The sequence below is a fragment of the Rhinolophus sinicus genome, linkage group LG10 (assembly GCF_036562045.2).
Source record: "Rhinolophus sinicus isolate RSC01 linkage group LG10, ASM3656204v1, whole genome shotgun sequence".
Lineage (NCBI taxonomy): Eukaryota > Metazoa > Chordata > Mammalia > Chiroptera > Rhinolophidae > Rhinolophus > Rhinolophus sinicus.
Window position 1 is genome coordinate 103232350 of NC_133759.1, and position 25687 is coordinate 103258036.

At 43.4% G+C, this 25687-nt stretch overlaps 1 protein-coding gene across 1 annotated transcript in view; it reads left to right on the plus strand.

Annotated features, from left to right (window-relative positions):
- DOCK2 (dedicator of cytokinesis 2) overlaps window positions 1-25687 on the plus strand; it is a 362053-nt gene that overhangs the window by 89167 nt on the left and 247199 nt on the right. Inside the window, exons 24-25 of the mRNA XM_019741000.2 lie at window positions 180-250; window positions 2114-2220. Of these exons, the coding sequence (XP_019596559.2) occupies window positions 180-250; window positions 2114-2220 (178 nt within the window). The remainder of the gene's footprint in view (window positions 1-179; window positions 251-2113; window positions 2221-25687) is intronic.

Here is a 25687-nt window from a genome sequence, read left to right on the forward strand (position 1 = left end):
TCTGTATGCAAAGTACGTGCTAATGTTCTAATCTACACACAGAACCTTGAATCTCTGTAGCAGTGCCCAGGATGCAGGGTCGTTCTCCCTTGATCTGTGTCAAGTTGCAAAGTATCCTCCTCATCAGGCAGAGTTGTTGGATGTGGGCACGGCTCATATTTGTTTCACTTTCCACCTAGGTGGCAGCTTTGAAATACATCCCATCTGTCCTCCATGATGTGGAAACCGTCTTTGATGCAAAGTTACTCAGGTGACAGCTTGTGATGTACTTTTCTGGGCTCTGTTATCAAGCCAGGGATTCAGAGGGAGAGGAGGGTTCTTGTGGGGAATTGCAGATGGGCACTCAGTGTGGGAACAGGGAGGACACACAGTAGGAGCTGCCTCCTGGGCTCCAGTGTGGGATTTTCACACTTCCATTTGGTTGTGTCAGACTTTGATGAAAACCAGCTATGAAATAACATCCTTTTTTGATGATAGAAATGCTACAGAATACAAACTTGTAGGTTAAGAAACTAATGTTTGGTGTAAATGTCTATTTCATATGGGCTTGAAGATTATTTGGGGGGTTCCAGTCTTTGCCCTGAATGCCCTTTTGCTTTCTCCTTCTTCATTGCATTCTTCTCATGAGATAAACACATTATTTTAATGTGGTTATGCTGTTGGAATAGGGCCATCTGAGCCAGATATGCCCTTTTCTTCTATTTCCTATATTGACTTAAGTTCCAAAATAAACTCATGGTGTTCATTCATTCTTTCAGATACTTACGAAGCCTGTACTTACTATGTGACAGGCAAAGTGAGGATACAACAGGACAAAACTCGGTCCCAGGTGGCATGGAACTCGTATCCAAATGGAGGTCCACACATTCGAATGTAAACAAATCAATACGAGACGATATAGGCAATGGAGAAAATAAATAGGGAATTATGTCAGAGAGTAATGGTGCAGGGGCTAGGGAAGGAATTTAATTTATTTACAGAGGTAGCTTTTCTAAGAAAATAACATTTAGTTTAAGGCCAGAAAGATGAGCAGAAGCCAGCAGAAATGATCATATGAACAGAAAAAGGACGTCAGTTAAAACAACAAACAACAACAACAGCAAAAACTGGTGAGATCTGAATAAAGTATGGAGTGCAGTAAATACAATTGTAGCAAGGTTAGTGTCTGGGTTTTGAGAAATACACCATAGTTATGGAAAATATGAACCTTAAGGGGAGCTGAGTGACAGGTGTATGGGAACTCTGTACTCTTTTTGCAACTCTTTTATAAGTCTAAAAGTATTTCAATATAAAAAGTTTTTACGGTCCTTTAGATTTGTTTATTTCTGTGTTGTGTGTGGGCCTCCATTCCGTGCCCACTGGGACCGACCGAGTCTTCTTCTGTTGTATCCCCACTACTCCGCCCTTTGCCTGTCACATAGTAAGTACAGGCTTCGTAAGTGCTTGAGAGAATGAATGAACACAATGAGTCTATTTCTGAAAGCTGACAGGGACTATAATTTTGCTTCATCGGTATTTTTAGTTTCACTCCGTTTGGGAAGAGCCATCTTCTTGTTCATGGCCCAAACTGGTTCTAAACCATCACTTTTCATAGTTTTCGTTTTCTTTTTTTTTTTTTTTAATTAAGCCCCATTTTGATCTTAAGACGTATCATAAAGTATTCATTACTACACATCAAACATTAAAGAAAATGATGTGGTGATGAGGTGAGAACGTAATTTTGAACCCCTGTTTCTTTGATCCCCCCCCCAGCTGTGTAACCTTGAGAAAGTTAGTTAACCTTTCTAAACCGTAGTTTTCCCACTTGTAAAACTGGGGTAAATGTTGGCTCCTCCTCAGAGTCATGAGGTTTAAGTGGCATAACGGACGTAGAGGGCACAGCTGGACCTGACCCACAGGGGGCGCTCGGGGTTACTGGAGTTCCCTTTAGATTTCCACATCACCTGTGATGCTAGCAGCATTCCACACCAACACCCACTGCACATATTGACTGAAGGTTTGCGACACTGCCAGGAATGGGGGGCCTGGCACTGTGGCCATGGGCGCTAAGTGCCATGAGGAGGGAGACATTGGTCTCACTGGCTCTCCACGCTCCTGTTTTTTCTGCCCTCAGCCAACTCCTGTATGAGTTCTACACCTGCATCCCCCCCGTGAAACTCCAGAAACAGAAAGTCCAATCCATGAATGAGATAGTCCAGAGCAACCTCTTCAAAAAGCAAGGTGAGTGCACAGCACCCTGGTGGGGGGTGGGGGGGGGAGGGTCATAAACACACCTGTGCTCCACAGGGAAGAGCAACCTGCCCACCTATTAAAATGGTTCTTTAACAATGCCCTTAGTCTGAATAAATGTGAACGTAGCCGACAACTTAGACGTCAGACTCTATAAACTGATTTTAGGAAAGCTTAGGTTGCACTGTTTGTCTCTGCTGAGGAAGCTTCATACGGTGGTAAATTTGGAGTCAGATACCTTAGGTTTGAACTGCGAGGGTCAGCTGAACTTTACGGGTCAATGGAAAAACTCCATGTTTAAGTGGACCTGCGCAGTTCAAACCCATGCTGTTCAAATGTCAGCTGTATACCACACATTCTCCCCTGGCCTTCTGTTATTGTTAGTACTCAAATAGTAGCATTTTAGGCAAATATTCTGTCCTCTCCTTTCCTTACTTAGTGGTATTGCCTGGAGAGCAGGGCGTGACAGTAGATTTGGGCAGGAGTTGTGGTCAAGCGTCTTTTGCTCACCCAAACCGATCTCTGATAACCAGTGGTCCTCTGACTTATCAAGAGCCTCCCTGGTTTTGAGCTCGCGAGCTAGATGGCCACACCTCCTCTAGATAGGACCAGACAGGCCTTAGAAGTCACCATTCGCCGTTCGCCTTGTCTCCAGCCACACTCAGCATTCCTGACATCACGCCTGGCTGGGAGGCTGAAAACAATGACTTTTGAGGGTCAGCAGTGTTTCCTGTAGACTGAGTTGAGCACATTCCAATTTTAAATTCCTCTCTGTCCATCCTGGCGTCAGTGATAAAATGAGAAGCAAAGTGTGCACGGAATAAGAGTTCTTAGAGCAGAGAATCAGCCATCGCCCAACTAATATTTATTCAGAATGAAGCTTGAATATTTATGTAAATCACCTGGTAATTACAGAAATGTTCATGAACCACTTCACTGTAAAGATTGTTTTCCCCAATGCACGGCTAACGTGGAGCATGCAAAATTGCTGTCAGGATCTCTGAAGGGAAGGAGAAGAGCGTGGGAAGAAGTGTTCTTGTGATGTTATATTCATGTCTGTAGTCACCTGACTGTTTCGACTGTGTGACAACAGTTTAATGCCATATGTATATGGGGTGTTTGTGCGAGGTGATTGGAAACTATTCCTGGTAAGTGTGTCGCATGTCTCATATTGCTAAATTGTTTGACGTGAGCCTTCCGTGGTTTTCACGTCCTGACATCTATGTCAGAAAGAACTACCTTCACCCTGAAAGCTTTGAAATACGCCTGCCCCTTCCTGCCGTGGCAGTCCTTTCTTGGATTCCAGGTGGTGTCACTGTACAGATGAGTTGAGTCCTGTCCTCGGGAACGTGATGAGGACGACTAACTACATGCTGCACAGGCATCAGAGAGCAGGGCCGCTTGGCTCTCCTTCCTTGTTCAGGGCTGCTGTCATTGTCAGGGACCCCACTTAGCACCAAGGTCAGATGGGGCACGTGGTGCCAGTTCCAGCCGTGGAAGTTGGAGTAATTCCTTTACTGGAGTCACATCTCCTGGGCTGGGCGGTGGCCCCTGAGGGTTGGCATAATCACAGGCCAAGCTGGACATCTGCTGCCCAGCCGTCCTGCTGTGTCTCTGAGTTTCAGATTCAGTAAAAGCCCTCTGACGAGTATTAACAGATAGAAGCACAGCCGCAGTATTGTGCACAGTTATAAAATAAATGTAAAACCCTTACGTTTAATGCATACAGACGTAGAAGTAGGTGAACAGAGAGCCCTCCGGGGACCCATTTTAAAGAGGAGGCTATGTGTGATGAGTTTCTCCGTCTTGACTCTAATGTGAAAGCAGTAAGTCCTTACAGGCAGCTTAAGGTAACTCCTCTCCACTGTTTGTTTGCTAATTGTTCCCAAAATAATCCCAAAGGGAAACTTCAGCTCATCCCCCTTCTTAAGTGCTCAGGTCTCAAATAAATACAGTCTGAATCCATACGTGCTGCCTGGGCATCTGAGGCTCCTGGGTGAGCGTCTCTCTTTATTAAGAGATGCTCCTACTTCAATAAGGTGAGTCCGATGCCTTGGCCACGTCTGAGCTGTAATGAAATCCCTGCTGTTCTTTTCCCTGTGAAGTGGCCTGCGCCTCAGGGACGTTCTTTGTTTTCAGCCTGTGCTCGTTTAACTGCCAGATGTGCAGATGGCCTGGAGTTTTGTCAGTGACATCAGCTTGTACTCGCAGCCTGCACATGTGTGCTGGCATCATGCAGAGGGCAGGCCTCGAGGCACTTTGTGAAATGTTGGCAGACTGTCCTATTGGCCTCTCTTCGGGAGGATCCCAGGGAGAAAGGGAGGCTTTCCGGTTCAGGGCATGGTCCTTGGGTCTCAGGACTCCTCTGTTGGCCTCCGGGCTCAGCCCCTTATCAGCTGTATGACTATGGGCGACTTACTTAACCTCTCTGATCCTCAGTAAGCTCATCTGTAAAATGGGGAAAATCATAACAATGTCTGTCTTAGAAGGTCGCGTGGGCTGATGAGACGACTAGTGCGTATCAACAGTATACAAGTAACATCCCATACTGAGTGGTCGCTGGTCTTACTGGTGTTGTGGTTATTATTTCTGCAGCTCCTTCCATTTTCCCGACTTCTCTGCTGTCCTTCAGACTCCTTGCAACAAGGGAGCCTCTTCATGTTTGATAGTTGCGTGTAACCCTAAGCCGAGTTTCCTTGTCCCCTTGGAAGCGACATGTTTTTCCTCAGGGTCTGAGAAACATGGGACTCAATGAATAAAAGGACCTTGGTCTGTATGTGCTTCCCATTCAGGCCTTGCATGGTTTCTCCAGTTTTTATTTCATTTCCCCAGCGTATTTTGCAGAGGGCCCATACTGTGTTTGCCTGGAAGGAGCAGAGGTCAGGGCGAGATGCTGCCGGGTTCTCACGTCATTGTTCACCTTGCTGTAGCCTCAGTGTAGTTACATAGTTTGGGGTACCTGCCAGCCATCCTGTACAATGGTTTGCTCTTTGGGGCTCTTTTAAAACACACACACATACACACACACACACACACACACACACACACACACACACACACACACACACTTTATTCTCCCTTTTTTCTCTCCTGGAAGCAAGTAGCCTCAACTTTCACTTGCCCTATGATGTTGAGTAAATTACTTAATCCTTGTAAGTCTCAATGTCCTCATCTGTAAAGTGGGAATAACCACAGCATGTGTCTCATTGGCTTGTGCTTCAGACTCAGTGGCATCATGTGGCTTGTTAAGCGGGGATGCGGGAGTCAGGAGTCACCAGCAGCCAAGGTCCCACAGGGAGTGGCCTGTGCGGGTGATTAGACTTCAGTGAGCGGAACACGGGAAAGCTGTGGAGACTGACTTGCTGTCTTCTCCAGCCCAAGCCCAGACTTGCCTGGGGGTGATGATAGCAGAAAGGATGAATAGAGAGGCCCTGAGAAAGCTCTGAGGGGAGTCTGCGCGTAATCGAACCCTTCTGCGCCTTTGGAACAGACCTATCCCTGTGAGAGCTGCAGCTCTCAGTAATGTGTCTTTTTAGTCTGGTGCTAATCAGATGTACCATCTGCTTCAGTGTAAACTGCTTTAGGACCCACATTGCTCGCTTTGCTCAACTTCCAAACAAACAGAGAGGGAGAAGGGTGGGAGAGAGCGGTGGGGAGAGAGACAGAGCGAGCCAGGGAGAGAGAGGGATTTAGAAACTCTTCCAATGTTTATGTTCAGCTAGTGGGTTTTTCTTTGGAAACTTTATTGAGAAGCTGTTCTCTGAACACAAAGCATCCAGTTTTCCCTTTATCAAGAGGTAGTTTCCTTCTTTCTCCCCTTCTTATCTGTTGCCCACAGTATCTGGAGCCGCTGGGACCTCAATTCACAAGACTATTCTGAAGGAAAAAGGAGTAAGGGAAGAAAACCTCTTCTCCCAGGACACACTTCAGCTTTGGGGCTGGTCTCTCATGTCTCCTGGCCCCATACACCCCCTCCCACAATTCTTTCTTTGCAAATACTGCCTGGAATACCTTCTATTACTTCTCCATTCCCTTCCCCAAGCCCCAGACACACTAACTAATAATTCCTACCCAACCCTTTAAGACCCAATCCAGACTTCAAGTCTGCAGTAAGTCCTCCCTGAGGTCACAGGAGTTTCATCTCAGTCCCCACTGCAGGCCGGGTCCTGGGCAGGGAATAGGGACACAACTGCTGCAAGTTGGCAGATTTCGGCACCGCACTCAACGTGCAAAGATGAAGAAGCTTCTTGGTTTTTGTTTATTTGTAATGTAATCTAATCTTGCTGAGTTTCCACCTCACTTTGTACTGTGACAACTTAACATTTTTGATTAAGGATATCTTATAGCTTCAGATTTAATCTTTCTGATTCAAAACAGCCCCCTCTCCATCTCCAGAATGGCTTCTGGGACTGGGTCCCAGGGACCCAATTAGGAAAGGGAAGAAAGACGCTGCCTTTGGCTTTTCCTATAACTGATCTAAAGCAGTTCTCTTGGGACTTTAGCTCCAGAGGGGATGCCTCGTGGCTTCAGGTCTCAACACCAGGCAAAGGGGCTTCTAGCCCTTCCCCTCCATCATCTTTTCTTCTTTTCTGAGGAAGCTTTCCTCATCTCTCTTCCCTGGGGCTATAACAATAGAATGGCTGCCAGGGGACCTGACTAATGGGGGACGGTGAGAAAGACAGTAGGGAGTTTAGTAGGTTCAAAATACCCTGGATTCGTAAATGGGATAAAACCAAGTGTAAAACCTTGAGAGGGAGCTCTCTCAGACCGTGCGTGCACCCGGGGAGTGTGTTAACACTGCAGAATCCTGGACCCCACCCCAAAGATTCTGACACCGAAGGTCAGGGGAGGGGGCCAGGGCCGTGCCTGTTGTCAGCCCTCCGGGGGATTCTGCTGCAGGCAGCCCCGTGACGGACCTTGCTGTAGTTGGAAGCTCAGCTCCTGAAACCTGAGTGGGCTAAGGGAGCAGCGTGGGCAGAGAGCAGTGGCTCCCATGCGCATGGCACAGACCTGCGTCACGATGCCTAACACTTTTGTTTTTAATTAGTTTCAGGTGTACAAAACACTTCATTCTCTCCATCATCTGTTTACGGGACGGTCTCTGCGGATGGAGTGAATGCCTTAGGGATAAGGGATGTGTTGTATCTCTTTATGTGCCCGATCTGCTTAGGGTCTGACTGATACCAGCTCTTGGAAACTGGTCTGTGGACCTGGGCAGTAAATACACCATTATTCTTGGCCAGTGTCCCTTAAAAAAAGGAAAAAGAAAGAAAGTCCTCAGTTGCACAGAACTGTTGTCATCACAGTACTTGATTCATAATCCACCTCATCATTGATCCACACAAGGGCCTGCTTTTATTTATTTACATATTCAGCTAGGTATTTTAATAATACAGTAAACACCCATGCACTCACCACCCAGAACAGAAACTTGAAACTTAATCAACTGCATGTAACCAGGTGGCTCTCTTTCCTCACCTGACGTAACCACCTTCTTGAATCTTTTGTTACACATTCCACTGCTTTCCTTTTTACGCAGTGTTGTTGCATCTATACGAGGACTATATATCCCTAGTGTCTTGGTTATTTTAACTTTATAATAAGGGTACTGAACTGTGAGTAATTTGGGGGACATATTTTTTTCAATTAATATTATACTAAGATTCATCTATATTACAGGTTGCTGGTGTACATTGTTTGGTCCACTGTAGAAAATTCCATTGTGTGAATGAACCAGAGTTTATTCAATCATGCTTTCAATTTTCGGTATTTGGGTTGTTTCAGGTTTTGTTTTGTTCTTTGTTTTTTCCTATTGTAAGCACTGCTGCTAAGAACATTCTTATCCGTCTCTTGTTGTACATGTTCAAGAGTCTCTCTGGGGCATATAAGTACGAAAAGATTTGCTTGGTCATAGGGGATCTGAATATCTGACTTCAGAAACTAGTACTAACCTGCTTTCCAAGGGTGGTTGCACTAATTTATATCCCCACCGGTAATGCCTGAGAGACCCTGGGAAATCACATGCTCTTCAACACTGGCTATTGTCCCACTTCTTCATTTCTGCCAAAAAAAAAAAAAAAAGTGTAAAATATGTCATCATTGTCTTGACTTGAATTTGTTTGATCACCAGTGATGCTAAAATTTTCTTATGCTTCTCCAACTCTTGCTTCTTCAACACAGACACATGTCTGTGATATGTGTTCATTCTTTTGTTCATTTTCCTGTTGGGTTGGTTGCGTTTCTCGTATTGATTTGCAGGATATTTCATATTCTTCATATTTATCTTGTATTGATTTTATGTATTAATATGAATATCTTCTTCCCTTTATACATGTATAACTTCTCTTTTCATTTTCTTAAAATATATTTTTTCTAACAGAAGTTCATACTTTTAATACAAATTTATCAATCATTTTTGTAGTCAAATGTTTTTGTGTCTTGTTTAAGCAATCTTCCTCAGTTCCAAAGTCTAAAAGGTTTTCATTTATATATTTACTAAGCATTTTATAATTTCTTTTTTGATATACAAATTCTTAATTAATCTAGAGACCTTATGTTTGCATAAATTATCTATGGTGTGAGGTAGGACTCTGATTTTGTCTTTTTTGGCATTTGGCCATACGTTATTCCCAGTTTCAAGCAGTCTCTCTTTTTTCCATGTCAGTGTCATTTTGCATTTTGAGGACATTGCTCTTCCCTGAAGACTTGAGGGCAGAGTTGCTGGAGCCAGGACTGAGTCCCTCATCCAGTGTGTGGCTCTTTTATGGTACTGCTAGTGATAGCTGAAGGGTCAGGAAAAAGGAATCGCCCCTCCTTCCCAAAGTACGCCCCAAATTGGCTTCTGTATTATGTTAGGTATTATGTGTCAAGATATAGAACTTCTTCAGGCTTGGACCTTCTCAATTATGAAAGAAATAAGATGGTTTCCTCAAGTGATCATTTTTCTTAAAATTTTTTTCTTAAAAATTGCTTGGGCCCATAGGGCAACCTTGTTGTAGTTTCTTTATATAGATGATAAAAAGACTGCTGAACTGAGAGTAAGGAGACCGAAGAATAGCAACAATGGTATCAGTCGTAGAAACAGCAGCTGATATTTACTGAGTGCTTATTATGTACCAGGCACTGTGTTAAATAAACATCAATGTACATGGTTTCAGTCGCTGCACAGTTGTGTGACCTTGGGCAAGCTACTTAACTTCTATAGAATAACTATAAACTCATATGATTGAACAGTATTTTCTGGAGCTCCACCAACACTAAAAATCTATGAGTTTAAAAATCATTCCCTGATTCATAATGATAATATTGCTGAAGCGTTCTAACACCATTTAGTGCCTGAAAAGCCCTCCTCCCGTGTTGCCCCCAATACTTCTAAATGTCCTGCCTGAGCTGGGGGTGAGGAATGAGGCCTTTTCATAGAAGGTTAAACAGATGAAGGGAAATTGCATGATAACCTCAAGGTCCCACAGCCAGGCTCAGAACCCTGGAAAAAGTTACATGCTCGAGCCAATTTAATTCTTTAATAAAGAGCTGTTGAGTTTTGAGGACCTAAGTTTTTTTCTCATCAGAGCATTTCGAGGTATCAAAGATGTTTAAATAGGGGTTTGGTTCCTCCCAGCTACAGGGTTACAAAGCCACATCCAGTTCCAAAATGTCCCTTCCACCCTCCAGAGACCTGAGAAGGGGCTTTCCTTCACATCTCTTCCCTTTTCAATGTCACTGATCACAGAATTCAATCTGAAAAAGAGATTCAGATCCAGAATCAGAGAAGACAGTGATTTAATAAGCTGCAGAACAAATCCAAGAGAGATTTATGAAAGTGTCCTTTTTTTTCTTTTTTTCTTTTTTTCTTTTTTTTTGGCTGAATTAAAAAAAAAAGGCATACAGTCAAAGAAAAGGATCCCTTTGAACCTCCAAAAATACTTAGAATGGCAGCTTTTAATGACACAATGAAGTACAACTTAATTGGGCAGGGGGAGTAGGATCCCAGGTCACTTCTTTAATGACAATCCAAATCAACCGTTCTGTAATTTTTTAAAAATAATGTACCTCATTAAAGCTAGAGAACAGCAAATTCAGGCTGTTCTTGTGCCTTTCAATCCATGTTCCATGGGGTTCTTTTCCAATTTGGGGAAGATTCTATGTGTAAGTAGAAACATTTTAAAGAGGGAGTTTATGTAAATCTTTAAAAGGTTATGTGTTTACTCCAATTTTGTTGTTGTTGTTTTCATTGTGAAATTACAGTAACGGATGGTTTGAATTATAGTGTGACAGGTTTTAGAATGTTCTGAGACTTACGTTGATCTGTTTAAGTTTGCTTTTGCAATTTTTGCCCCCATCTTCTTCCTAGAATAGAAGGAAGTTTCCTTAACACGATACAGTTGGATTGAAAACCAGCTGCAGATTCATTTAAGTTCAAATAATATTTATTGAAAAATCTAAAAATGTAGCAGCACTGTGCTATGGGGAGTATGAAAGAAGTATAGTGAAAAGTAATTTTAGGGTCACCATGATTCTGTGCCTGGTACTACTGTGTTTCCCCAAAAATAAGATCTAGCCGGACCATCAGCTCTAATGCATCTTTTGGAGCAAAAATTAATATAAGACCATGTATTATATTACATTACATTACATTATATTACATTACATTATATTATATTATACCTGGTCTTATATTACAGTAAAATAAAACTGGATCTTATATTAATTTCTGCTCCAAAAGACACATTAGGGTGTATTTTCAGGGGATGTCTTATTTTTTCATGTACAACAATCTACATTTATTCAAATACAGTCATGTCATCTTCTGGAACATCGTCATAACGTACTAAATGTGTCCATCTGACGGATGATCTTAACTCAGGCTTATTTTCAGGGTAGGGCTTATTTTTGGGGAAACACGGTATGCTAAGCTTTTCACACGTGATCTCATTTCATCATCATGACATCCCTGTAAGGTGTAGGTATTAATATCCCCATCTTACAAATAGGGAAACTGAAGTTTAGAGAGGTTGAGAAACTGCCTACCATCACATACCAAGTAGCATGTCTTGGCCAGGATTCTAGCTGGGGTCTGTCTGGTTCCAGAGTGCACTCTCTGACCTGCTGTGCAATAGGCACCTGGAACAGAAAAGTTCCTGCCCACTCAGAGAGCTTGCAGTTGGGAGAGAAAAGATTTACCCCAAAGGTCTTCAAATTGGAGCCCCCACAGACCATGAAGGTAACAGAAATGAAGGTGCAGAGTCATAGTTACTATGCCATTTAATCAGGTAAACTCATCACAGATTTTTCTAATATCATCTTCAGTTAACTTTTTACAACAGATTTCCACTTGCCACTTAAACATGTGATAGCTTTCTTCACAAAGAAGCATGACTCCTTTCATTTTTCCCTAAAACTCAGTGTCATTTGGTCAATCATTCATTTTCCCATCTTTGATAGAGACAAGTATACAAGTATTTTTCTATTACTAAGGAAGCAAGAGTGGAAATCATCCATGGACACTCAGCTGAGGGTGGGTGTGGGAACAGAGTCCCAGAGAGCAGTTTCCAGGCTCTCGGCATCATGTGGAAAAGTGGTGGCTCGGTTATTAGATGGCCATCAGCTGTGATCAGATGGCCATCTGCTGTCGCTGGTTGACCATCAGCTGTTACCGGTGAGCCATTAGCCACTAATATAACTGCCGTGGCTACGCTGGTGGGGTTGGTTGGTTGGCAGAAAAGCGGATGGCGGATTGCGGCTAGCAAGTGGGGTTAGCAAGCGCGGGTGGCAGATTGCGGGTCATGTGGATCCTACGTCCTGTGTCTCGCCCGGCCGCCAGTGAGACTGGGGTGCAGGAGGACCCCTCGTTGGGGTAAAGGCAGATGTTTGCTTTTGTGTCTCAACCAGCTGCCGTCGAGAATGTAGTGTATGAATCCCCCTATCCACAGCTCCATTGTTGTTCCTTTTTGGCCTTACCATATCCTGCGTTCTGGTGCGGGGAGCAGGACCTGAGTCGCCGCATGACACATGGCGCAGCGAGCAGGGTATGGTGCCAGACAAAACTCTCCGAAGAATGGTGGAGCAGTTTGTGCCTTTTCAGCCTCACCGTATCCTGCATTCTTGCGTGGGGAGCGGGACCAGAGACCCCGCATGACAGTGGGGAGATGATAGCGACTGGTAAGGACCGGCACAGAGTCTGTGCCGTGGGTACATAGGACGCTGCAAAGCAATGCCAAGTGCTTGTTGCCATATTGACTTTTTGTTTTAAAAAGAAGACCCACACATGGGTTTTTATGTAAAATCTGGTACATTTTTTAAAAACAATATGCAGGCCTACATATGGATCCAGGACTACCGCCTCTGGTATAAATTTATAACTTATAAATAAATGTAGAGGGTTTTAATAAATTACAGGGTTATTTATAAATAATGCTCGAAGAATGACTGGTAGCAGAATTCAGTGAGAACAGTGCTATTGGGATGTTTGGGATGGGTTTATAGAGAATAAGGGCTGTCAGCAGACATTACAGGACAGGCCTTCTCTGGAGAACAGTCTGTGGGGAGACCTTGGTGTGCAAGAGCTGGAGCAGGTCTCACTGCAGAACTCTGCCGTTCATGCCTCTGGAGAATTTGGGGTTCATCCTTGCCTGGCACGCTCCCTTGCCAATGGGGGCTTTACCCCACACCATAAACTCCTCCAGGCTTACTCCTGGGAATGCTGGGAATGACATTTATTGTTTATAGAAATTAGTACTATCAAAACGCTGTGAATTTTTATAGAACATTTGGAAATAGAGAAAAGCACCTATGCTCTCGTGATTTAGTGGTGACCACTGTTTACTCCTTCTGTCTTTTGTACCATATATATTTTATATAACTGTCATAATGTTTTACCATGTTTGCAATCTGCTTCTTTTCACAGGATTATTGGGGACATTTTCCATGTGATTTTTAAGGACTTCCTGGGACTGTGTTGTATAGATGGGCTATAACCAATTTTACTATTTTCCCATTTAGGAAAATTTGGGTTCATTTAATTTTATGACAGAAAAACTTACTGGAGTTTATTGTCTTCATAAATACATCCTGTTCTCTTTGCTGTTGGGGATGCGTCACCCCAGGATTTTGACTCTCCCTTCTGGCTTCCCTTCACACACACACACGCACGCACACACACACTCACACACTCACACACTCACACACTCACACAGGATTTTGCTTCCTCCTTATACAATAGACACAACATAAAGCAGACCACATTGTCTTTCATATGGAGCTGGAGTGACAGGGTTCAATTTGGGAGGAATGTGGCTTCACAATTGAACCGTCATCCTTGATGGTTGGCGACGTGTCTGTGTGTGGACAGTCTCTGCAGTACCAGGCATTTAAATGCCACCACCCCGAGAGCCCTCATTAGCCCTGGGCAGCCAAAGTGAATTTGCTGAGTGTGACAACCTCCTGGCTGGAGCGACTGCCCAGGGGGACCCAGACACCAGAGCAAAAACGGAAGCCAATCCAAAGGCAGATGAGGCTCTCCTCCTGGCTTCAGCTACAGAGGGTAAAATTAGTTGAGGACAGATATCCCGTTTCTGAAGTAGGCACAGAACAGGATAGTTGTTCAGACGAGGGCGTTGGATCAAGTTCTGTTAACCAGGACTCTTCACCCCTAGGACTCTGATTCCTGACCCATCACAGGGAGCAATAGAGGATGCTAAGCCCATTGGCTTGTTGTGAGCAGTAAATGGAATAATGCCTATGAGAGGCCAGCGGAGTCTGGGACTCGGCAGTGTCAGCTGTGTGTCAGCAGCATCATCAATAACTGTTACCCGGTTTCCCCGAAAATAAGACCTAGCTGGACAATCAGCTCTAATGTGTCTTTGGGAGCAAAAATTAATATAAGACCTGGTATTATATTATATTATATTATATTATATTATAGCCGGTCTTATAGTAAAATAAGACCGGGTCTGATATTAATTTTTGCTCTAAAAGGCACATCAGAACTGGTTAACGGGCTAGGTCTTATTTTGGGGGAAACATGGTATTAGTATTACTGTTATTTGTCATCATCTGTTAGTGGAACTGGAACTTGGGAGACCTACATTCTCAGCTCTGCAGCTTTCTATTTATTCCAACTGGGAAGTGAATGCGTCTCTAAGTCTCATTTTCCTTGTCTCTCAAATGAGGCGCTTGGATGAGAGGTTGTGTCAGGTGTGCGGACCTACACGTGCTGAGAACTCTGTATCACTCCTTTCATGAAGCCTCACATCAGCCTTACCTTACAGGCTCTGTTGCCAGCTCCTTTATGGAAGGTGCTAAAGCTGAGACTTAGACAGGAAGCTGGAATTCAACCCCCGGCTCCTAACATCCAATGATACATCACTGTCTGCATGTCCCAGCATTCATTGTAGTGACGGGCGACACACTCGTGCTCACACATGTGTATTGGCTGCTCTCCAGCCTTTGGAACGCCTGTGACGTGATGAAGTTCAGGGCTGTGCTCACATTGCACCCTTCTCTCTTTTACTCAACCCCTCCCCCAAAAAAATTACAGGCAGAAACTACAGGCAGAAAAGTGCAGAAGGAGCCTCCTGCTAGATTTGGGGGACAGCTCCTGATGCCTCTGCTCTGTTTGACATAAATGAGACTGACAAACACTTGTTCTACTTGGCTGGTGGGTAATTTTGAGAGTTACCTGAGGGGTTGCATTAAAGAATTGAGCACACTGCATAGATCAAGTGTCTGAGCCAAAAGGGACATTAACAGCCAGCTGCCCAGAGATGGTCAAACTCAGCAACTCAGAGAACCTCCGAAGAGGCTTCATCCTTGTATGGACGACAAGCCAGGCCACTGCCCCTGCTTCCACCCGAGTAGCGCCCTCTCCCTCCCCTTTTCCCTCTTCCTCTCGCCCTCTCTCTCCCTCCTCTCTCATCTGTCTATATATCCAAGACAATTCAATTTACACAAAAATTCTAGGTCTAAAGAAATCTCTGAAAAATTGGTCTGGCTCTGATGAGGGATGTTGATCGTGGGAGTGTGTGTGTGCAGGTATCAGGGGTGCATGGGAACTCTACTTTCTGGTCAGTTTGGCCGTGAACTTAAAACTGCTCCACAGAAAGTCTGTTATAAGAATGGTGAAAATGCTGTGAACACACACACACACACATGCATGCACACGTGCACACACAAACACGCACAGAAAAAAAAGAAACCACAGATCCATCTGATCTGCTCCTGCCGCCATCCTTCTGGCAGAGGAGGGACAGAGAAAGGGCCCTGAAAGTTGAAATGCTCCTTCGAGGACAGTTAGTTGCCCACAAACCAGTTTTTGTCACTGGGAGTGTGACTGAGCAGCGATGGGGTCCTCTTTGTGGTTCAGGGGCACATGTCAGTGCTTTAGCTAGGTGGCACACAAATTCAGTCATTGCCCATGCGTGTGATGGGACCTGGTTGGGGGACGCCTCTGCTATTACTGGCTCTCAGGTATCACTGTCCCTGCAGGAAACCCATGTGTGCCGTCTGTGGCGATGATGTCCTAGGGCCATCTGTGCCCAGTCTAACCGTCTCTCTGCCTTTGTCTCTGACTCTGTCTCTGTCTCTGTCATTGCTGCATCTCCTACCCCACTCACGCATCTCCCCCAGCCAGCCCCTTCTTTAAATCTGCTGCCTTCACCTCCATCCTGGAGACTTTCCACCTGCCACCTGCCCTTTCCTTAAGCCTGCTGCCAGCATTAGCCCGTTCTGAGCAAGGCTCTCCTCTGCCTATCCCCTCCTGATCCGGGAGGTGGGGAAGCGGTGGTGATGGAAGGTACGCCCCATAGAGAGTGGGCTGTGGGGATTCAGCCCAAGTCATTTTCCCTCCCAGAGACAGCGACAACCAATTTTCTTTCTGGGTCATCTAAGAAGTCGACACACCTTGCCAAGGTGAGCATTATTTTTTCTCAGACACAGTGCAGTCTAATCTCATTTGGAGGAAGCATATTTTCCTACTAATGTGGCTTTGGCCTTGGTCCCTTTTGGATTAGCAGATGCTGCCATTATTGTGCTAAGAAGTATTTGGCTCTTTCCCACCCCGCTTGAGCCCATTTTGCCCCGAGAGTTGCCACTCTGGCTGCCACTGGTTCTGTTACATAGGAGGGACAGAGTCAGCTCTGATTAGGTTTTTAAATTTTAAGCATCGCCCCTACCCAAACTACAAAAGTGTGTGTGTGTGTGTGTGTGTGTGTAATGTGTTAGGTCATTCCAGCGCACCTTCCCCTAATGAAATCTTGACAGGCTCCCCAAAACAGATGGGCAAGTTGTCAAATCCTCCTCCCATGATGATGAAGTCAAAGGCGTGGCACCCAATATAGTACCTCTGAGCTTTTCGTGCTGGTAGCTTCTCGCCACTTAGGGGGGTGGTTCCTCAGTTCACATTTGGTTTATCATAAGTCAGACGAATGCAATGAGAACCCACATCGGCTGGATCTGGGGAGGTTCTCCTTCTGGGGCTTCTCTCAGATTTTCCTTTTATTTACACAACACCACTTTCTTGAGTTGAGGTAAAGAATATTTTCTCTGTATTCCAAGTAATTAGCACTAAGTAGGCGCTCACTCAATAAGTGTTTAAAGGACAAAGGAATACTTAATTACTTTAATTGAAGGGCGATAACATAGTCTATTGGAGGTAACACCCTACTAAGAGTTAGAACATTTAAACTCTAGTCCAGGAAAGCTCCTAACAAGCTGTATGACCTTGAACAAAGCTCTTAACCCTTCTGGGCTCCATTCCTCAGGTGCATCAACAGAGAGTTGGAGTTCTAAGACCCTGTCCATCTCTACAGTCATCGAGTCTGTACTGTCAGAACAGCATTGAAAAGAGTCAGCAACTTCAAGCACAATTAAAACTGCTTGAAAAGCATTTTGTTACCCTGTGGTTTTGAGGGCACTAGTGTCAGCTTATATGAAAGGTGCCGTGATGAATTCATTGTGTTCAGATGTGTCCTGGGCAGTGGATTGTCCACGTAGGCCATAGCTGAATCCATGGTGTGTCATTCATAGGTTTGTAGGGACTGGGTCTGTGTTTCCTGGGACTCCACCAGTCTTCTGAGCCCATGGAGAGAGGATAGTAGTCGGGACAACAGAGCCCCACTTGCAGGTGGATTTTTCTGTTCCTGCAAATATCTCTGTGGGTCTTAAAAAATTGTTTTTCATCACGCTTACGCCTGCCAATGTCCCAGATTTGCCAAAACCTATGTGTGCAGCAAGATGCTTGGTTTGGTTTGGTTTGGTTTATGGGGATTCTGGGTTCCCCTCTGGCAGCAGAGGCAGGTTTTCAAATCAATTACAGTCCAGGTAGCAAGAGGTTCACTATAGAGCTCTGCTGTCTGTTTAAGACCTGTGCTGAGAAATCAAGCAGGTCCTAGTTACCTCTCAGGAAAATTTGTGGCATTTCAGGGGCCTCCAGTGAGTTGTAAATCGTGATAGATGGTGGGACCAGACTGGGAACAGCAGAATGCCGTGTACTGTGGTTCCAAGGAAATGGAGAAAGTAATTCTGTGAGCATAAGAGCTGTTGTTCCCACTTTCTAGTCATCGAGAGATCTCAGACACATACAGGTCCTGGGGATTGTGGGGCAGAGCGGAGAGATGGCGTCCCTGCTCTGACATCCAGCCTCCTCCCTGAGGCCAGCCTTCTGGCAGCTTTTCGCTCCCCAGGCTCACATCTGACCAACCACTCCTCTTCTGCTCTCTGGCCAGCCTCCGGGAGAACCTGTGATGCCCTCCCATTTCTCTTTCCTACTTGGTCCTGGGAAGTGGGACACCTCAGAATGCACTGCAGCGTGGCTCCTGCTCTCCGGGTGCTTCTTTGCATACCTGAGGGTCAGAAATGAGGGGTCCAGAGGCAAGAGGAGTGCTGCCACGGTGCAAATTCAGTTCGTTCAACACCTGCTCAGGGCTCCAGTTCTCAGCTCTGTTCTGGTGTTGCTCTGCCCGCTCTCACCTACGGGAGTCCATTCGCTCTGGCCGCTCCATGCTCACAGCCCCCAGACTTGGCCTGCAGTCTAAGTCTGTGCCTTCACTTCACAACATGTATCTTTAGCTGCCTCTCTGACCTCTCAGCTGCCACACAGGATAGACGGGGCCTCCGTTGTACAGAAGAGAGACGACATTTAGGACAGGTTTTCTAATTCCATCAATGTTTATCGATCCTCTGCTATAAGCAAAACATGGAGTCGCCACTTAGAAAACGAAAGGTTGGCAAAAACATGATGAAGTCCTCAAGGAGCTTCATTTGCAAAATGAGGTGTTCTTTATTAAAATGCAAGAAGAATATTCTATAGCAGAAATATAAGCAAAGTACTGTGGGACTTCAGAGGAGAGAGCTAGATGATGTTCAAGGTTTTCTTGTTATTTATGACATCTAAAAAATTATTAAAAAAAAACAGAAAGTGTACAAGAAATACCAGAGAGCTTCATAATGGTGAATATTCAGCTTTTCTCAATTTATTAAACTAGATTTTGGTAACCTTGATTTTTTTCCCCCCATGATCTTGACTTTGGCCCCAAGAGTTTCTTGCATGATCTTTTACCAAAGATTTGTTGAGTTCTGGAGAGGCACGACAGGACTTATTCATTCTGTTTTACAATCCCTGACTTTGGAAAAGTTCTCAGTTTCTTTACCTGTAAAATGGGGATAATAATAGGGTTGATAAAATTTTTAAATGAAATAATCTTAGCATCATCTCTGGATGGTAAAAAAAATGTTCCATAAATGGTAGTGTAAAATTAATATAAGTACAATAGTATTTCTATTAATTATTTATTGATAACTATTATATCCATTTTCATTATTTTCAGTTCAGTGTTGGAGCCAATATGGAGCATTATGGTAAAAATAATGTGTTGCCTAAACTCACTTTTTCAGAACATCAAGACAGGATACAACAAACAAACAAATTGTGTGAGAAAGAGGATATACATATCTACAACCATAATTATTACAATAGTTACTTTTTATTATTTCTCATAGAAACCTTATAAAGTAGTTTGTTGTCATTCTTTTACAGATGGAGAAATTTGCTTAACAACACCAGATCTTGCAAATGAGCAAGCTTACAATTACTTAGCTAGTTTTTAACTACTGCCATGGTTTTCTGTTGCTGTTTTTTTCCCCTTCGGTCTATTTTTCTCATAGAAAGGGCAGATAAGACTGATAATTTGAATCCGCACCCTTTATTACTCACCTGGCATAAACTACTGCTTGACCTAGACAAGTCATCAGGTGGTTTGTAAGGCCAATTGAAAGGTAGTGCTTTGCGCGCTGGCTTCCAAAGCCGAGGGATGCACGGGCATATATCCTCAGCAGTCAGCTTCTGTTGGATTGCAGTCGATTTTATCGATTTTTTTTTTTTCAGCACAACAGCTTCAAAAGGCTCTTTTGCCCCAAAGTAGCTGATCTTTTCAAATCTTTGCTATTTCCTCTTGGTAAAACGGTCAGATAACAGGGTAAATGCAATTAACAACCACATACTTCAGATGATGAGGACATATTCTAGAACAGCTTTAAAGGTTTCATAAAACACAGACACATCGACTTGAGCCAATTCTTGGAGAGACTGCCTAATCCAACCTCCTCAATTTTACAGTCAAGGGAACTGGTCCAAAGAGTGGGCATGACCTGCCCAAGGTCACACCATGAGCAGAAATGGGAAGCCAGGAATCCCAATTTTAATTTCTTCCTTTTAACTTGTGTTTCTCAAAGTGAGATAGATACCATCGTAGGCAAAATTATTTTCCTTGGTATAAAGCATAATTTTAGGAGTGCACAGATAAAGCACTCTATCACAGAGGCAGATTGTTCATTTTCTTTCAACTCCCACTCTTTCTGATTACGTGAAAGATTGTATACATTTGCTATTTGTCTTTAATCTTTCTCTACTAATATCCTTTAATAACAAAAAGGGAGCAGACCTCAGGCTTAAGCTCCTCTTAGAATTTAATAAGTGTTTTGTTCTCATAGTATTGATTGTTACACTTACCTTCCATCTATGGCAAGCAATACAGGTTTTGCATTTGAAGTAGCATAGTTTTCTTTTAAAATAAATTTAAGCAGAATGAATCTCCTTTATGGAAAAATATTAAGTAAAGAATAGTGAAGGCTGTAAATTATGAGGAGGACATGGTAGATTTCACATTTGCAAAAATAATAGTTAACTAAAGTGTGGAAAATATTGGATTCTGCCCTTTCAAATACTCTAAGTCCTTTGAGGATAAATGTGGCTGAATCGTAGTCTCTTTCTTATTCATGTTGTGCCTTTTTTTATGTAGCAGCCAGAAAAACAATGATTAGATCTAAAAAGAGAACATAAAAACAATCCATATACCAGAGATGAACTCGGAAATATCGACGATCTTATTATTGGTAACTTTCCTACAAGCTAAAAAGATTGGTCGCCAATTTAGTTCCGTATGTAGGTATTTTTGTGTATACTTTAAATTATAAACTATATGCTGTTGCATTTACTGAGAACAGAAACTGGTTTTATGTTTCAGGGACGAATGTTCTATTTTAATATTCTATTTTAGACCTCATTCTTGTCTTGTGTTCCTCTTCTAAGAAGGTACTTTCATTTCTGATTATCTTGCTATTCAATGAGAGGGTTATCAATGGAAGGAAAAGGTGGCAAAATGCAATTTATAAAACATTTTTCCACTATCTCCACATTTTAAAGATTAGAGTGTATAGAATGAATGGAATAGGAATATTAAAGTTATTCGTCAAATGGGGATATAGGTAACTTTTTTTCCCCTATAACTTACATATATCAGGTGAATCCATAGAAAGAAAGAAGTTCTATGTTGCACCCTTTGGGTGATTTCCCCATTATCTTTAACAGCTAATCTTCCAATACTGTTTAATTTGTTTTTCTGTTCCCTGAGGCAAAAGTTCCTGTTTACCTATAACTTAGTTACCCAGAGATCCTGGAGCTCTGAAGACTAGTTACTGCTACCTGGCAAGCGCTTGCCTTTGATCAATATTACATTGAACTCATGCATGCTTCCTTCCACTGGACATTATGGTTTCTGTTTTGTCTTGTCTTGTTTTTTCTGGGATGCTCCTTGAGTGGAAATGTATTCTCATTTAGAAGAATCTGGGGAAAAATAAAAAGGAGGGCAGTGTCAACTTCTGGTGACGTATGGGCAGTTAGAGTCAGGTATTTGAAAAAGGGGCTTCTGAATCAGTAGAGATTTTACTAAGTGACGGGTGGAACTGCATACAGATAAGTAGAATCCCGAGATGCCAAGAAATAATGCTATGTCTATGATAGCTGCTAAAAAGACTGCATTGCTAAATTCAGGGCTAGGAAGGTTAATGATGATACATTCTTTTTTAGTATCAAAGATTAACAAGATAACTTGCATATTAAAGTTAATTCAGACACACTGCTAATGGAGGAGGCATACAAAATTAATTGATACGGTGCCTCTGAAATTATGATCACTCACTCCTGGATGGCTGATGCTCTTTGTTTTGCTAAGATGGATACTTCATGGATACTTCAGTTCATAGTGGGGCATCTTTGGCCCCTGGGGAGTTTGGAAAGTTTAGGATGTGGTTTCTTCAGTCCTTAATGCCTGCCAGTTCTCTGCTGGGTGTTTCCCTGCTGGGATGTGTACACTTTGTCACCAGCATTTGGTTTTAACAGTTAATGAAATAATGGAACTGAGCTGAGATAAGAAGAGGGTGGAAGGTAGGAGAACAAATGGGAGAGAGGAGGGAAGAGCTGCTACTTCTTCATATAAGAGATTCTCCAAATAGAGCTGGAGCAGCATCTTTGGGTCCCATCTAGATCGCTGCTTTGAGTGCTGTGGGGGACCAAGGCTCGGCTCCCAGGGGGACGCAGTGCAGTCGTGAGGAGCTCAGGCTCCTCCATCTGAATGCCAGACTGGGAGACCTGGTGCGATATCCCAGGCAGTTTGCTGGACTTCCTCAAGCGTCAACATGTGTGGCTGTGGAACAGGGAAAATAATACCTACCTGATAGCAATATATGTTTTTTAAACTTTTGGGTGTAATTTCCATATAGTGAAATGCACAAATCTTAAGTGCACAGCTCAGTGAATTTCTTACATATATATACAGCCATGCAACCACCACCCGGGTAAGATATGTCATATTTCCAATGCCCAGAAAGTTACATATGGATATTTTACAAGTTAAATAATACTAATAGCTTACACTTTCACGGTGCTTAGAATGGACCAGCTGTGCTGTTCTGAGTGCTTTACATATAGTATCTTATTTCACTCTTACTACCTTGTGTGAGGAGGTGCTCTTATTATCTCCACTTCACAGGTGAAGAAACAAAGATATAGAAAGATTAAGTGATCTGCCCAAGGTTACAAGGACAGTAACTGAGATCCCTGCTGTTCACCTCCACACTCTACTGCATCGTTATGTGGCCTGGTCGTTATTAAGTGCATCAGAGGAATGAGAACAGAGCCTCCTAACACTGACAGTCCTTCCCACCCCTCCTCTTCACAGTCCGGTTTATGGCTTGGCCTTGCCTTGGGCCAGCAGGCCGGGCATGGTGCACCAGCAGGAGAGTCCCTGATGGAAAGGGCCAGGTGTTAGCCACTGTTCCATCCCAGCGTCCACAGCCAGGTGCGTTGTAGGTTGTTCTCAGAACACCCTGCCTTCCAGTTCCCACTCATCCGGCACTGCTTGTAAGGTGACAATGTGGACAAAGCTACCGGTTAGATCACCCGGGCAGTTCTGGCTGCGGAATGACCTTGGGCTCTGTCTAAACTTTGTCCTTGTGACGATCTAGAAAGTTCCCGTGAAAGTCCTTCATGTTCCCAAGCCCCTTGCGGCAACCTTGTCCCACGTCCCCATATTCAGTCCCCGTTCAGACCCCAGTCATGGCTACTTTTCCCATCTTCGCCTTCTCCTCCTCCTCTTCTTTGTCTTCTTTCCATTCTCTTTATTGTCACTTCACCACGGTCTTCATGAGCATCACCAAATAAACTTTAATAAGCCACTCGCTCTGCTAAATGCACTGTAATTGCCCCTTATAAATTCTTTGTGGGAGGCCTCCATGTTTAATGTGTCTTCCGTATAGCTCAATTCATGCCTTCCCTTTTGTACTAGATCATTTTCAGACACATTTAGCGAGCTGTCCCTTTGACATCTCTATTTTAATGTCAAACGCAATGTTTCCAACATTGTAGTCATCGAATTCATGAAAACCTTCGTCTCTTCCATTATTTTTCTGCCAGTCATTTGGAGCTAGCCCTCAAATCTTGTGCCTCGTGTTTCACTTTCAATCAAATACTAAGGCCTTTGAATCTTTCTTACATATACCTTGAATCTGGTCTCTTTTCTCCATCTTCATCGCCTATGCCCTGGTCTTGTACGCCGCTCTGCCATCGGTGATATTTCACATTTGCTCAATAAATATGTATTCACATGAATAAACGAGGATGTCGTGTAACGACAAGCACAGAAGACCCCGTGCTTGTCCTCAGCCCCCTTCCATTCATTATTTTCCTGTTTTACGTAACCATATAACACAGTCAAATAAGTCAAAAGCATTGGCTCTTCTCAAGTCCTCTTTAGTGTGAAAATCCCACAATTGGATGTCAAAAGCAGCTAATCCCTACTAGTCTTAATGGAGAACATTAACATCTAAACTCAATATTTCTGTAAGAATTTTGTGCAGAAGAAGCTATGTCTCTCCAAATGAATCGGTTCTCTTCTACCTTAATAATCACAGAATCTGATGGGTTCCTGTACCACCCTGATAGTCTGTCATGCAAGTGAGGAGACACATCTTGTGGGCAATTGGGACCCTTACGTTAACTTTTACATTGTTGCCATATCATCTTCTGTCTTCTTTTATTCTTTTTGGACTAGGATAGCGTGTGAAGAGACACATATAACCAATAGACCAGCACATGTGCCCTAAATAAAAGAGGAATGTCAGTTTGATAAAAGTACAACTGGAGATTCATCGTCAGGGACTTAAACATATTTGCCAACACACTGGGTTTCATTGTTTGCGTTTTTTATACTGTTCCCATCAGTTGACTGGTTCTTTTCTTTATTGCACTTGGATGCCCAAGGGCAGGGACCATATATTGTCCTCTCTTTGTAAGAAAGCTCATTACATGTCGTTGACTGATATTTATTCTCTCTACTTCCACCCTTCTCGTCCTTTTCCCAGTTTCCTCTTCAGTAGCCTTAGAGTCCAAACAGAATCTCTTCCATCCTTTGGTTTACATATCGGGCCTATGTGTGTGATTCATTTCTTAAATCACTCTTTTGCTTTGGGCCTTCTAGGGAAGAAAGGCTCTGTTGTATGAATAGAGAAATGAAGCAGGCAAAAGGCCCTGCATTCTCCACCTGCTTAGCTGAGGCCTTCTAGAAAAGAAAAACAGGCAAGAAGGAGAAATTCTCCCCATTTCCATTTTTATTTACAGGGGAAGAAAATGGCAATGATTTTTCCCCCTTCCTCTTTGAAGTTTGTTTCCAATTCTTCAGCTTGTTTGGAATACATTACACATCTCTATTTTCCCTTTGTAATAAATAGCACTAGATTTTAAATGTGTGGGGCTGGCAGTGAGCGGGACCCCAGCCTCCTCTTCTTTGGAGCTGTTATGGGTGAGGTGAGGGAAGGAGAGACCCAGACGATGATTGCAGACAATTACACAGCCATTCCATTTTGCTAATGCTTGAATCCAGGAGAATTTTCTCATTTAATTCTCTGAAATGAAGGCCCCTCTGTTAGCCTTAAAATGTAAACAAGAGGCTTTTAATGTGCGCTTCCCCAGAAATGGAATACCAGCTGCTCATATTGATCCAAAACATTGCTGTTGGTTTTTTGTTCTTTTTGGTATTTGTAAGTTTTGTGATGGCAGCGACATAGGATTATTCATGGGCGGCTTGAGGATTGCTGGTAAGTGGCATTATTATTCTAAGTTGCAAACAGAAATGTAAAATGATGTTCAGAGAATCCTTGCCCAAGTTCTCCTTTAGACTATCCACATACAAAAGGGAGCATAAAAATCTAAGGCATATATCCCAGTGATTTCAATGTATACCGGCCTCTTGAAACTCAGTGCTCCGAGTTTGGTATTTCAGGCAAAGCACACTTTGTTTGAATGACGCAGATAGTAACTTCAAGTCCACTTCATTCCAGCATGCCTGGGCCAGGTGTTTTGTCAAGTACGTCAGCCACAGCTGAAGGAAACTGAAGTTTCAAAATGTCCTGTGTTGCAGTCAGAAACGTCTTAGGGATAGCATAGGCCCCCACGCCTCATTGCACGCACTAACTACAACTGAGTGTGAGTAATGTTTTATTGGGATCCTCTTATGAAATAGGCATTTTAATCCCCATTTTTAGAGGGAGGGAGAACCTTGACTCATGGCTCTTCTATTTTGAATCTGAAAGGGAGAGCATTGCTATGAGGGGAATACTCTTTTAAAGACTGCCC